Raw genomic sequence first — 14,746 nt, 5'->3', positions numbered from 1 at the left:
GATGGGAGTGGGGGAGGAGAGGAGAGTAGAAATAAAATGGTTTTCGCCTCAATAGGCTTTGGGATTCAATTTCCTTTTCCCAGTGTTTAAAAGATGCTGTTCATATTAGATCTGGTATCCTTTGTGGGACACACTGCTCCCCACCTACCTTCTACAGTTGAGATTCAATCTTGATTAGAAAAGAAATGGGCCAGATCAACATGGTCCACTGTACAGCATCTCTTGATGGTACAGGGCTACTATCCAGTTTCTGGAAGCACTCTCTAGAATCATGTCATACTTATGATACAATGGATACAAAAATAAAGGCAGCATGAACCAGCTAGATTTTTGTTTCAGATTTGTTTAGAAATCTGATTTAACAAGATTATGAGCTGTCTGGGGGCCCATGAGTGTAGTGAGTACAGTTTTGTTTCTCATTCAGGGAGCACTCACTGATGCTGAGGGGTGTAGACTACATATACTGTAAGACAGGGACAGGAGAGTCACAGAAGGCTTCGTGGAGCATTCGGGATCTAATCTGAGCCATAGAAGCTGGGTAGGAAAATCCACATTAGTTCCAAGTGGCAGTCTGGTCTGAGACCCTTACCATGTTCTCTTTTTCCTCTGACTCCCCCTGCCCAGATATGACAAATACTGTGCAGACCACTTCAAAGACAACCATTGTGACCAGGGATGCAACAGTGAGGAGTGTGGCTGGGATGGGCTGGACTGTGCTGCTGACCGGCCAGAAAACTTGGCTGAGGGTACCCTGGTAATCGTGGTGCTGATGCCACCTGAACAACTGCTCCAGGATGCTCGCAGCTTCTTGCGGGCACTGGGAACCCTGCTCCACACCAACCTACGCATCAAACGGGATGCCCAAGGGGACCTCATGGTCTACCCCTATTATGGTGACAAGTCAGCTGCCATGAAGAAGCAGAGATTGACACGTAGGTCCCTTCCTGGTGATCAAGAACAGGAAGTGGCTGGGTAGGTTTTTAATTTCTGAACTTCTTAAAGCTTAACTTTATCAAGCCAAACACTTTGATACACAGAAGTCATAACTGCATCTATAAAAATGGAAAGGTCAGAAAATAGAACAGCCAACCAAATAACACAAGCCCATGATCCCAGTATTTACGGTTAGTGCTAAAGGTTTGCCTTGATTTTGAGATCCTGAGAAGTGGGCTGGAGCAAGTGGGGGACAGGATGTCAGGATAGCCTCCTCAAGTGCTAGAATCTCTAACCATTTTCCAGAGTTGCCTTAAACCCCTTTAGTAATGACTCCTCTTTGTACTAATCCTGACCTTCTTCTCAAGGCCCTTCATTTATGTCTCTTTGGCAAGGGCGATGTCCTGGATATGTTCTGTCATTCACACCCCACGATTTGTTAGTATAACTCACAATGTTCAGCACGATAGCTAGCTGAAATACAGATGCAGAGACAAAGGAGAGTAAAGAACAAAAACAAGGGGCAGAGGTGTATTTTTCGAGTAGCTCAGTGTACCGTTGCGTACTTCAGAAGGGGTAGAAGAAGCCCATCAGAGACAGCTTCACCCCATTTTCTCACTTTGTCTTGTGTTCCCTAAGTCAGAAAGCTTAGACTCAGCCAGACCAAGGAAGGTGAGACATCCCCTAAGTGAGAATTAGTGTTTAGGATCTAGACAGACAGCATCTTAATTTCTGAGATCCTTCTAGAGGCAGCATCCCAGAGGTGGAGAGCCTAAGGCTGAGGGTGAGGAAGAAGGCTCATGTCACCCTCTTTAACTCAGATTCCTGGACTGACACCCTTCTGTTTTCTCACCAGTTCCCTTTTACCTCTTTCCCCTCGGCTTCCTGCAGCTCTCAGGTATTTCTGGAAATTGACAACCGCCAGTGTGTTCAAGATTCCGACCAGTGCTTCAAGAACACGGATGCAGCAGCAGCTCTTCTGGCTTCTCACGCCATCCAGGGGACCCTGTCGTACCCTCTTGTGTCTGTTGTCAGTGAGTAGCACTGGGATTAAGGGGAAAGTATGGGGAGAAAGGTGTCACTTGGGGGCAGTAAGAACAGGGCACGGCTTACAGTGTGCAGCTCTCTATTTCTCAGGGTTGGTGAGGTCACAGTTGTTCTCCGAAGGGATTTAGAGGGAATATTGAGAGGTGGATTTTTATTCATCCCCTGTCTCTCTGCACTCCCAGGTGAATCCCTGGCCCCAAAACGCACCCAGCTCATCTATCTGCTAGCTGTTGCTGTTGTCATCATCTTGTTTATCATCCTCCTGGGGGTTATCATGGCAAAACGAAAGCGCAAGCATGGTTCCCTCTGGCTGCCTGAAGGTTTCACCCTTCGCCGTGACTCCAGCAATCACAAACGTCGTGAGCCGGTGGGACAGGATGCCGTGGGACTGAAGTAAGAGAGTTTGCCAACGAGCTGCTATTCACAGTGATAATAAGCATGGATAGTGGAAAATCAGATCACGTTGAATCATGATTTAAAATTCTGAGCTCTGGCCATGCTGTGTTATTACACTTGACCATGATTTTGAATGCCTACTGAGTGACTGTAAAATAAGAGTCTGGATGCTTTAGTTCTGTACATATTATCACAGTGGTGCTCACGTCTATGATGAGGCACACTTTTGTTGTAAGCTCTTGATTAGTGGGAAAGGAAAGGATATTTACTCAGGCAGTGGGATGTAATATTGCCCATTTTTCCTGGGCCAAGGCCACTGAAAGTCTGACGATAGCCCTGAGAGTCTGTGATGGTAGATAAAGTATTGGGAACTTCTGCGTTCGTTTATGATATAACCTCTGCTGTTATTTTACACCTTCATAATTCCGTCATATCAGAAATCTCTCAGTGCAAGTCTCAGAGGCTAACCTAATTGGTTCTGGAACAAGTGAACATTGGGTCGACGATGAAGGGCCCCAGCCAAAGAAAGCCAAGGTAAGCTGGCCATGGTAGAACCACCGTTGTTAGCCCTTATCTGCTCACATTTCATGTTTCTGTCCTTTGGTATCTAGAGTGTCATGAATGGGAGAAAAGGGTGATAGTCTTTACATGTTGCCCAGGCAGAGCTATCCTAGGTTGTCTCCAAAAGCAGGAATCTTTAGGTCATTTATGGCCTTGGGTTACCTATGTAAGTTTTTCAAAAACAACTCTTTAAAAGTAATAAAACAAACATGCCTGCTTCTCAAGTGTCATGCTGATGGTACTTGAATAAGGACTATTGTATGTAAATAGCAATTTCGTTCATGGCTAGATCTCTCCCTTATCCTCTCTGGGCACGTCTCCTTCTGGAAGGGAAGGTGGAATTAATCAGTAAAAGAAAGCCAATGACCACTGAGTTTGGAGGCTTCCAGTCTTGAGCACTGGAAACTAAAACTGTATAGAAGTAAGAAGTACATTGGGCTGAGTCTGACATGAAAAAGGAGACCATTCACCCATAGATATACATGGCTGGGATATGCATGTATCCCAAGGATATTCTAAATCAGCTTGAGGAAATAAATGCTTGAGGAATACAGGCATGTGGTACCCCAGGATGGTTAAGAACATTGCTTTAGCTACAATCAGAACTGGATTCACGTCCAAAACTCTGGCACCTTACTTAAGCTCTTTGTATTTAATTATCCTTAATCTGTAAGACAGGGAAAATAATAATAATTCTTTCCTCTATAAGTTGTTGTGAGGATTAAATACAGCAAGATGTGTAAATTGCCTTACCTATTTTCTGTCACATACTAAGTATTCCATAAAGGGCAGCTGGTTTTAAAATAATAATAATATTATTATTATTCAACAAATACTTCCAAAATGCTTACTCTGTGCTAGGCACTGGGTTAAATACAGGGTACAAGGAAGCAGCCTTAAGCAAGGCTTGTTCTCTATTCTGAGGAACCTTGCAGGTAGCACTGGGAATTGTCATGTAAGTACTTAACACATGCTAAGTTAAGGAGAGTGAGCAGAGTGTGCTCTTTAGGACCAGGAAAAGTGACTAAAGTCCACTTTCTATTTAAAGAGTAGATAGGAGTTAGTCAAACAAAGAATTGGGAAAGACCATGGCAAGCTGAGGGAACAACATAGGCAAAAGCCCAGAAGCAGGAAAATGGTGCTCTGGGGTTCTATAGATGGCATGTTAGGTCGGTAATATAGGTGATGTAGTAAGGCTGAAGCCTAGACTATGGGTTGGGGAGGTTAGGAGAGTTGTACAGATGATGCAGGAGAGGTAAACAGGAACCACATCATGAGAGCAGTGAGAAACCAATGTGAATAATAATCTGGAGGGTTAGATAGGAGGAGAGAGAATACCGGCTGGGAGATTAGAAGGGATGGGAGACTCTTGGCCCCTTGTCTGCAGCTCCTGGGGGTGGGCCACATTGATAGGGAGAGTTGTCTTCTCCTTTCAGGCTGAAGATGAGGCTTTACTCTCAGAAGAAGATGACCCTATCGATCGACGTCCATGGACACAGCAGCACCTTGAAGCTGCAGATATTCGTAGGACGCCATCATTGGCTCTCACTCCTCCGCAGGCAGAGCAGGAGGTGGACGTGCTGGATGTGAATGTCCGCGGCCCAGGTCAGCATCTGAAGCCTTCCCTTTTTCACTGTGCCGTGCCTGCCCTTGCTTCCACCTTATCCCTCTGTTTGCCCCACTTGGTAATATGCCCCCTTCCGATTTCACAGACTGGAAATCAGCTTGAGGAAATGAATGCTTAAGGAACACAGGCTTGCAGAAATGATGGATTTATGTGAGAAAAGAGGGAAAGATTTCATATTCACATACAGCATGCTCGGCAGCAAATAGGCTGATTATTTGGGATAGATTTCAGTAGGACAAAAAAATAATAACCCAAAGCAGAGGGATAGAGAATTCATTTAGTACGTACCTTAGTGCATATAGTTTATTAATAGTTGACATTTTTATGTCCAATTTAAAATAACATAGCACTTAGAAACTTGAACAGTAAAACTTATTTAACTTAGAGAATAGCTCCTCTTTACAGAAAGGATATTATCAAGGAAAAGTCAATTGTCAATTACCATAAGAAGCACAGAGTTTTTTCCCAAAAGAATAATTTTCTTCAAATTGAACAACAATAGGGTTAATTGAACGTTAATGTCTTTCCCCTCCTTGAATACTTTTTGGAATTTTCCTTTCCTCCAGATGGGTGCACCCCACTGATGCTGGCTTCTCTCCGAGGAGGCAGCTCAGATATGAGTGATGAGGATGAAGATGCAGAGGACTCTTCTGCCAACATCATCACAGACTTGGTCTACCAGGGTGCCAGCCTCCAAGCCCAGACAGACCGGACTGGGGAGATGGCCCTGCATCTTGCAGCCCGCTACTCGAGGGCTGATGCTGCCAAGCGTCTCCTGGATGCTGGTGCAGATGCCAACGCCCAGGACAACATGGGCCGCTGCCCTCTCCATGCTGCAGTGGCAGCTGATGCCCAAGGTGTCTTCCAGGTAAAGAACATTACAGAGTTGGTTCCTTATGGATCTAGAGTATTTTTCCTTTATTAAGGCACGTAATATCCTATTACATTTGTTTAACGATTCCTTAAGAGAGTAAGGCAGGTGATATGGTCATGCTTGCTGGATAGGAAAGCAGGAAAAGGGAGGCAGGCAAACAGACCTGACTATATACAGCCAGGTAGTGACAGAGCCAACAGCAGGTAGCACCAGTCTTCTGATTGTTAATCACTGCTTTGTTTTGCTTTGTTTTTGATGTGGCAAAATACCTCCCCAAAAAGATGGGAATGATACCTGTTATGAAACCTCTGACTAACGTCAGCTTCTCCCTCTAGATTTACCTGTCCATGTGGGCTTCCAGCTGCTCCTTGGTGGTTTTCTTGACATGAGTTTAAAGTGTATACCTGATGCGCTATTATTTTACCCTTATGAGGAAATTGGAAGCATTCTGTATCATCTTAACCTGTACACCATAGTTGAGGTTGTGGTATTTTCCCACAACCCTCTTCTTTCTTTAGAAAGTAGACGTGTATTACTTTTCATAGCCATTGTAAAGCTTGAGCATCTCTTTGTTTGTACATTCATTCATCCGTTTATTCCTTCCTTCATTCATTCAACAAGTATTTACTGACTGACCATGGTAGAACCATGGGCACAAAGATAACAAGATATTCCCTGCCCTCCAGGAAACTTACAGTGTAGCCTCAGCTCTGTTGCTCTTATTTCTTATCTTAGCTTCATTATTTTTTGCATCCAGGTGACTCTCTTTTCTGTACTGTCTCATATCCTAGATACTGATCCGCAACCGAGTAACTGATCTAGACGCCAGGATGCATGATGGCACTACACCCCTGATCCTGGCTGCCCGCCTCGCTGTGGAGGGAATGGTGGCAGAGCTGATCAACTGCCAAGCAGATGTGAATGCAGTGGACGACCATGGTAGGGATGAGAAGCAGGGATTCAGAGTCCTACCTGCAAAGCGAGCCTCAAAGGAGGAAATGTGTTGCACGATCCTTAAAGAGCTGTCTCAGATCCGAATCCACTGAAGATTCATTCATTCATTCTTTTACCTTATTGAGTTCAGAGATCAGACAGTGGGAGGTCCATAGATGAAGTTGGGAGGGGATTTTTAGCGAGGGTTCTTGGATCTCAAAGCAGGGCTGTGAAAGGTTTCCCTGTGTAGGTTCCCAGGCATACCACTCTTGATATGAGGATATGAGCGCTGACTTCATTGTGGGGGTGGGGTTGTGAGATATTCTAACTGTGCCTTCTGGCATGTAATAAATAAATAGGTTATTGTCTTCAGTATGTGACAGGGTAGATTCTGCCGTGTGAAGGATGTGGTACCACAGACAGATGATCCTTTTACTTAGAGGTCTTCTGAAGGCCAGGCAGCCTGTACTGAAGTATTTCTAGAATAGGGGAAAATGAAGATAATACTTAGGTTTTACCTATGGGCCCCCGGAGAGAACTGGCTTCCTACTGCTGTCTGAGAAGTTCAAGGTTTCCTTGTACAAGTCTTGATGCTTCCTGATAGTAGGAGTAGGACATGTCCTTCTACTCTGCCTGCTTATGAAAATATTCTTTCCTGCAGGAAAATCTGCTCTTCACTGGGCAGCTGCTGTGAATAATGTGGAGGCGACCCTTTTGCTGTTGAAAAATGGGGCCAACCGAGACATGCAGGACAACAAGGTACAGTCTGGGCTCTGAGCTGGGGGGCACACATAGCAGTACCTCAGGTTATAAGGCCTTCGCTTTCTCCTATAGCTCCTCTTGTGATAGGGATAAACAAAGATGCAAGCAGGTCGAACAGGAACTTGGTCTGGAGAGCTTGAGTGCTTGTATTGGGCTTAACCAGGGAAGTGTCAGGACTGACCCTCTGCCTACTCAGTACTTAGTCTACACCGGGCTATCCTGTCAATAACTTTGGTGTAGCCTTTTCCTCCTTCCTCTTCTTTGACATTTCCCTTTCTCCTGGTCTTTGTTCTGTTCATACTCACTTCCTTTTCACTTGTTTGTTCTTATTTGTTTTCCTGATGCTTTTTTTGCCCTGTTCTTGGGCACCATGGTGTTTTCCCGTTGGCTGTTCTTCCTCTGAGTTTTATGTCATGCTTCCCCTCTCTCGCTCATCTCATCTTCTTTCATTCATTGCCCCTTTTCCCTTATTTTAGTTCTTTCTCTTAGGTGTTTTGTCTCTTTCTTTTACTCTCCCTTACTTTTCCCAGTTCTGTACATGCTTTAGGTTCTTCCCCTCGTACCTTTCTTATTTCTGTTATTCCTTCTAGAACCCTATTTTGATAAATTCAGTGCTCTTTTAAGTGAATTTCTGGCTCAGGGACATGCCTTATCTCACACATTCCCCAGTAAGGAGATGTAGCCCTCAATGGGGCAAAATTGGTCCTTGGGGAGGGGTAAAATAATCTTACACTCTTTATGGATAAAGCACAGATATCCATTCAGTACATAGGTAGTTACACAGTTTCTCTGTGGTATTAAAATTTCATGCGGGAAGGCAGTTAGGAAAATAATGTCTAAAGGGATGATAACAAAAAGATTAAGAAACACCGCTGTATTGTCAAGAGTGTTATTAAAATGTGCTCTGTGTGGGTCTTTTCTGTAGGAAGAGACACCTCTGTTTCTTGCTGCCCGGGAGGGGAGCTATGAAGCAGCCAAGATCCTCTTAGACCATTTTGCCAATCGGGACATCACGGACCACATGGATCGTCTTCCCCGGGACGTGGCTCGGGACCGCATGCACCATGACATCGTGCGCCTGCTGGATGAGTACAACGTGACCCCGAGCCCTCCAGGCACCGTGCTGACTTCTGCTCTCTCTCCTGTCATCTGTGGGCCCAACAGATCTTTTCTCAGTCTGAAGCACACCCCGATGGGCAAGAAGTCTAGACGGCCCAATGCCAAGAATGTCGTGCCCAGTAGCCTCCCTAACCTTGCCAAGGAGGCCAAGGATGCCAAGGGGAGTAGGAGGAAGAAGTCTCTGAGCGACAAGGGCCAGCTCTCTGAGAGCTCAGTGACTCTGTCCCCTGTCGATTCCCTAGAATCTCCTCACACGTATGTTTCTGATACCACATCCTCTCCGATGATTACATCCCCTGGAATCTTACAGGCCTCACCCAACCCTATGTTGGCCACTGCTGCGCCCCCTGCCCCAGTCCACGCACAGCATGCACTGTCTTTTTCTAACCTTCATGAGATGCAGCCCTTGGCTCACGGGGCCAACACTGTGCTTCCCTCCGTGAGCCAGCTGCTGTCCCACCACCACATTGTTCCCCCTGGCAGTGGCGGTGTGGGGAGCTTGGGTAGGCTACATCCAGTCACTGTCCCAGCAGACTGGGTGAACCGTGTGGAGATGAACGAGACCCAGTACAACGAGATGTTTGGTATGGTCCTGGCTCCAGCTGAGGGCACCCACCCTGGCATAACTCCCCAGAGCAGGCCGCCTGAAGGGAAGCATTTGCCCACCCCTCGAGAGCCCTTGCCCCCCATTGTGACTTTCCAGCTAATTCCCAAAGGCAGCATTCCCCAAGCAGCTGGGGCTGCCCAGCCTACGTCCAACTGCCCTCCAGCTGTTGCAGGCACCCTGCCCACCATGTATCAGATTCCAGAAATGGCTCGTTTGCCCAGCATGGCTTTTCCCACTGCCGTGATGCCCCAGCAGGACGGGCAGGTTGCTCAGACCATTCTCCCAGCCTATCATCCCTTTCCAGCCTCTGTGGGCAAGTATCCCACACCCCCTTCACAGCACAGCTATGCTTCCTCCAGTGCTGCTGAGAGAACACCCAGCCACAGTGGTCACCTCCAGGGTGAGCATCCCTACCTGACACCATCCCCAGAGTCTCCTGACCAGTGGTCAAGTTCATCACCCCACTCTGCTTCTGACTGGTCAGACGTGACCACCAGCCCTACTCCTGGGGGTGCTGGAGGAGGTCAGCGGGGACCTGGGACACACATGTCTGAGCCACCACGCAGCAACATGCAAGTCTATGCATGAGAGAGTCTGCCTCCAGTGTAGGGACCGAACTCCTATTGTAAATGCTGCTGAGGAACAAATGAAGATCATCCGGAACAGAAATGAAGAAATCTCTGGAACCAGCTTCTGGAGGCAGGAGAGAGGAGATGCTCTTATCTTGTAGATAATGAAAAGGAAGCAATTTTATTAGCTTCTCTGTGTATCTGCAGGGTTTTGGGGGCAGCAGAGGGACAAGACTCCTTTCAATCTCTTGCCCATCAAGCCCAAGTCCATGGAATTGCAAGATGAATACAAGACTTGGGACCACGTTTCCTCTCTTCAATATGGAGAGCAAGATTGATGCCTGTTGTAGACATTGTTGCAGCTTGGACTGTATTTTCAGCCTTGGGAGTTTCTGCCATCTCCATGAGAAGATTCCACAGTAGAGTCCTGTTGGGAATTGTGCCCTGGAATTCTGCTGGAGTTGACCTGTCTCATATTCTCATCCTTGGAAAGTCTTTTGACTTCACTTGGTGCTTTAATTGTTGCACCTCTTTGTGGCTGGAACCCCACCTGCATGTTATAGGGCAGGACCTTTGTGCTTTTAATCATTCCTGCTCTGGAAAGCACCTGCAGCCTCCTTTTCCCCTCCTATTTTCCCAGTATCCCTAGGAGTCTCACAGTTCTCAGCAGAAATCTTTCAAGTATGTTTCTTTAGTAAATGGACGTAGTGCATTCTCCCACATAATATTATTCCTAAAAGAGGAAAGGGAGCAAAATATTTATCTTTGAACCCATTTAGGGGACCAGAACCCCCTTCAAAAGGCTGCACCTAAATTCTCTTGCCTACATGCAGGGTTCCTGCAAACCTTCCCAGGAAGAAGGGTAAGAATCTGTTGTTTTTTCCACTTGTGGGCCTAGTAAGTGTGAATGTTTATCCTTGGCAGTGTAGGTAATATGACCCCTTAAAAAACCCAGACAGACAAAGGTTCGTAATGTTGGAATGCCCACAAGATAAGCTAGCTCATGCAGGGAGTGCTTACCCGCTGATCTGTCCCTGCCAAGCATCCCATTGACTGCCAGTGTGAAACACATTTGTCCCCAGATGTCGGAACCCTCGGCCTGCTTCACTCACGCACTCGGCAGATGAGGATGGTCTTAGCTGTTGAGCCTTCCCCTTCACATGTCTCCACAGAAGAAAATGCCTCAAACGATATTCCCTTGCCGTTGAGAACTGAAATTTCCTCTGCACAAGGGCCCCTGTGACAGTGGTCTTCCCCTAGTCAGGTGGTCATAGTCTCTACTTCCTGCTGTTCCTTCTGATGCCAGGCTCCTTCACCTAGGTGCACCCAGTAGGTTCTCACTGAACACCTGGGTTTTCTGTGTGCAAATGTGGAAAACAGAATGTTGGCTAGTTTTCTAGGGCCTAAGCCAGCCTTATAAGAAGGTTGGAAAGGGAGGAACTACGAGGTAGCCTTTGCTATTTTTTGCTACCATTTCTCTTCCTTTCAAGCAATCACGAGATTCTCTACTAGGCAGCTAACGTAGACACTTAACAGGGACAGTTTCCTTTCGTAGAGTCACCTTCTAGATGATAATGGACAATTACAGACTCACTGTCTTGTCATCCTGTCATCCTCATGTTCAGACTGTGACTGCATCTCACCTGAGTCTGCTTCCTATATTTGTGGTCTTGGCAACTTTTTTGACCCTCTATCAAGGACAGAGCATTCTAGCCAACACTAGAAAGAGGAGGAAAATCATTTTCTTTTTCTTCTCCTTGAGTCAACTAACAACTGGTCCTGTCTCCACGCAGTTACTTCTGCCGGGTGCTATGATGTCGTGACACATGGAAAATTAGTTCTTCTGGGGGCATTTTGTAGATATTAATAGATGGTCTGCCTACTCCATGTTGGCTTCAACAATAGTTTTCCTTCCTGCCTTGCCTGCGAGTGTTTCTCAGTTCTTCCCACTGAACCTGACTTATCTGTCTATGACTTCCTATGGAAACCCTGTGTGGCTGTTAGCATGGAAGTCTACGAAGGATTTTCCCAGTCCTGCCCAAGTCCATTGAACTAAACAAATAATTCATTTTCCCTGATAATAAGTAGATTGTTTTGTTCATTCTGTATTTTATTCTCTCACGTGGCAACTCTACCAGCCCTTCACAACGTGCAGAATTTTATCATTCTAAATGGTGACTCTATCCTTGGATTCATTTGTTGATTCGCAGATGGGGAGAACCTATCTATGTGAACCACTATGGACCCCATCACTGCTCCGTCTTCCCGTTCCAGCCCCTCTTCCTCAAAGTGTCAGCCTCTGATCCAGTAGCTTGATCCCTTATCGCCTCCTCCACCTGCAAGCATACCGTAGGCCTAACTTGCTTATTCCTCTTTGGGATCCTTTGGGTTTGAGGGAAATGAATGTGAAAGCTGCCATTACAGACAACAGGCTTCAGTGATAAGGAAGAAGACACTGCGTTCAAGCATTTATCAATCGCTTAGATTGTGAGAACCCTCGAGTTGTATAGTATCTAGTAAAAGAGAAGGTAAGATGGAGAATTTCTTTCTCATCTGGGTTCTGAATTGGAGACTAAGTTTGTATGGGTACATCTTTTATGCCAGGTATATGTCACCCTCTGTGCCTCCTGCATTCTTGTTTTATTTTTATAAATTCTTTCTTAGATGCCTTTTCTGTCTGCCTTTGGGGGTATATTTTTTATTTGTTTCTTTTGTATTAAGCATCATTTTCTGACTTACATGTTGGTGAGGGAGGGAGAGGTTTGAGGGAATGAGAGACTGAGGGTTAGAGATTTTAGTGAGCAGTCAGTTATGATGTACAAGTCCACTATATCATGTATTATTAAATTTGCTAATTCATAATTCTTGCATAAAAAAGAACCAAAGGTGTAATGTTCTGTTAGCAGGCAGTTTGGGGATTTTGGCCTTAACTAATATACTGAATGTATGATGACTGTTGAGAGGACAAATTTATATGCCTTAAGGCTCCCACTCATAACTGCTTGGTACTGTGGCTTCTCCCTTGTGTACATTTCTCTTAAAAGTGATATGATATTGTTTGTATGAGAAACCCATTAACCAATAAAATGACTGCATATTCCTAACTAGACATAGTAAGGAAAATGCACAATTTGTTTTTAATTTTCAAAGTTTCATTCTAAAAGTAGTTAAGATGAAATTTATATGGAAGCATTTTTATCACAAAATAAAAACATTACATGTCAAGCTCAATGGGCACTGCAGTTTTTATTTTCCATTCTTGCATCACTGGTCTTGCAGTGATTTACCTCATGATGTCATAATTTTGCTGAAAGGGAAAGCATTTTCTTTTCATTCTGAGTCCCACATAGCCTAGCACTAGCCTTTCTTTCTTTCTCCAGGCAGAGAATAAATAAATGCTTTTGCCAGATAGGAAGCATTACAAGATTGAGTCACTTTTCTGTACACTAACTGGTGACAAATGGACAGTGGCTCAGGACAGAGTGCCTTCCGATGGAAATGTAGAATACTTGCTAAAGCCAGAATTGAGATTTGGGATATAACTAATAAAACCAATTGTGCTAATAACTAACCATTAGTTTCCAATATTATTCCTCTTTAAGTTTTGTATAGAGTTAAAATATACAGCTACATCATATTGTTTTGTATATGTATATGTTACCAAGTTCATATATACATTTACTTGTAAAGTCAGAGAGATGTTTGAACACAAATATTTGACATAGATGGTATATATGGCATTTTAAACACAATTGGGATCATATATTGGTTATCCTGAGAGTGTTATAATTTTCTTTAAAACACAGTTGAGACCTCATTTTGAATTTTGAAATGGTGTAAAAAGAAAATGAATTTGAGAGCTAAGAAATGTCTCGCCCAAGTCTGGTTCTCTGCAGGCTGGCTTCTCAGAGCCTTTCAGATTCTGTGGCAACAAAAATTTGCTCCATGAGAACCTGCTTCAGTGGGTCTGGGCTGCCTACAACATCCTATTCCTGCAACTGCAAGCATAGAAACCTAGTGCTTGATCGAGCAGGGACTATCCAGGGCTTTCCTAGGCATGAAATGCAAGAAGGGAGAGCAGGGCTGGAGGCCAAGTGCTGCTGTGTCACACAGCTGGAACAACAGACTTGGACCCCAGGCCATGGTCACACCAGGGGAGGGACTGGGCTTCCCTGTCATGCAACTAAAGGTCCTCACAGCTCAAAGAGGGGGTGAATTCTTTTCTCAGAACGTGATAATAGAACAACTGTATTTAATGCCTGCACACTATGTGTGATGTGATGGGCAACAGGCAAACTACAAGCCTGTTACTGCCTCTGCTTCCAAGTTCTCCCAATAAACACTGCCTCAGGCTTGCCACGTGCTGGTCGGGTCATTCACCTCATTTGGTGACAGTGTTTTTTTGTTTTAGACCATGCCACGTGCCTTGTGGGATCTTAGTTCCATCACCAGAGATCAAACCCTGGCCCGCAGCAGTGAAAGTGCAGAGTCCTAACACTGGACTGCCAAGGAATTCCCTGGTGATAGTATTTCTAAAATGAAATATGCATCAGGTGCTTGCAGAAGCCCTGAAGAGAGAGGTGGTGTGTGCGAAGTGTGTGTGTGTGTGTGGTTGTGGTGTGTGTGTTTGTAGGTGTGTGAATGTGTTTGAAACAAAGAGTGAATACAACTTTTCCCTCTTTGAAACGGATCTTAACAAAACACATTTAAAACATCTGCACCAGTCAAGTCCGGACTGCAAAGTGTGGGGTGTAGGGAAACCTAAGGAGTGGTACAGAAAGTCCTGGTTAGCATCAGCATCGATTACACCTCCCTGGTCCAAAGGGGTGAAGGCTGGGAGAGGTTACTGGAAACTGGGAGGAGGGCGTCCTATAGAACAAGTTAACTCAAGGAGAGCTGTGACTTCTGCCAGGGGCACGGTGAGCCCCAGGGCCTCTCACGGCAAGGAAGCCAAGGAATGAACACCCTGTTCTCATTCTTCACCACACTTCCACCCCGGACTTTCTATTTGCTGAATCTGAGTCGAAGTCTGAAAACAATGGAGTCTGTTGGAATTGAACCATTGATATAGCTCAGCTTCCTGGAGAGGAGATCTTGGTGGAGAAAGGAAGAGAGTGGATCTGGAAGGTCCAAACACAACATTATCCAAAACATTTTCCCTCCAATGATAACATTTCTAAAAAAACTTCTACTGACTGCCTGCCATTGATATGTGAAGGCAGAGAACACAAAGTAAAACAATTATGTACTGATAATCCTGACAACTTTTTTCCCTGATCAACTTTTTGTGTTTCTACACCACCTTGTCTTTGAGCACC

The 14,746-nt window shown here is 45.1% G+C and overlaps 1 protein-coding gene across 3 annotated transcripts in view; it reads left to right on the top strand.

Annotated features, from left to right (window-relative positions):
* Positions 1-12,653, top strand: part of NOTCH2 (notch receptor 2) — a 178,549-nt gene extending 165,896 nt beyond the window's left edge. For all 3 annotated transcript variants that reach the window (XM_057720791.1, XM_057720794.1, XM_057720798.1), the window contains 9 exons: positions 625-972; positions 1,825-1,967; positions 2,163-2,373; positions 2,814-2,910; positions 4,374-4,542; positions 5,131-5,432; positions 6,230-6,377; positions 7,033-7,130; positions 8,059-12,653. In XM_057720791.1, the coding sequence (XP_057576774.1) occupies positions 625-972; positions 1,825-1,967; positions 2,163-2,373; positions 2,814-2,910; positions 4,374-4,542; positions 5,131-5,432; positions 6,230-6,377; positions 7,033-7,130; positions 8,059-9,447 (2,905 nt within the window). In that variant the 3' untranslated portion in view covers positions 9,448-12,653. The remainder of the gene's footprint in view (positions 1-624; positions 973-1,824; positions 1,968-2,162; positions 2,374-2,813; positions 2,911-4,373; positions 4,543-5,130; positions 5,433-6,229; positions 6,378-7,032; positions 7,131-8,058) is intronic.
* The last annotated feature ends 2,093 nt before the right edge of the window (positions 12,654-14,746 follow it).

The sequence above is a fragment of the Hippopotamus amphibius genome, chromosome 1, assembly GCF_030028045.1.
Source record: "Hippopotamus amphibius kiboko isolate mHipAmp2 chromosome 1, mHipAmp2.hap2, whole genome shotgun sequence".
NCBI lineage: Eukaryota > Metazoa > Chordata > Mammalia > Artiodactyla > Hippopotamidae > Hippopotamus > Hippopotamus amphibius.
The sequence above is the reverse complement of the archived record's forward strand: the minus strand, read 5'-3'. Positions and strand labels throughout refer to the sequence as shown.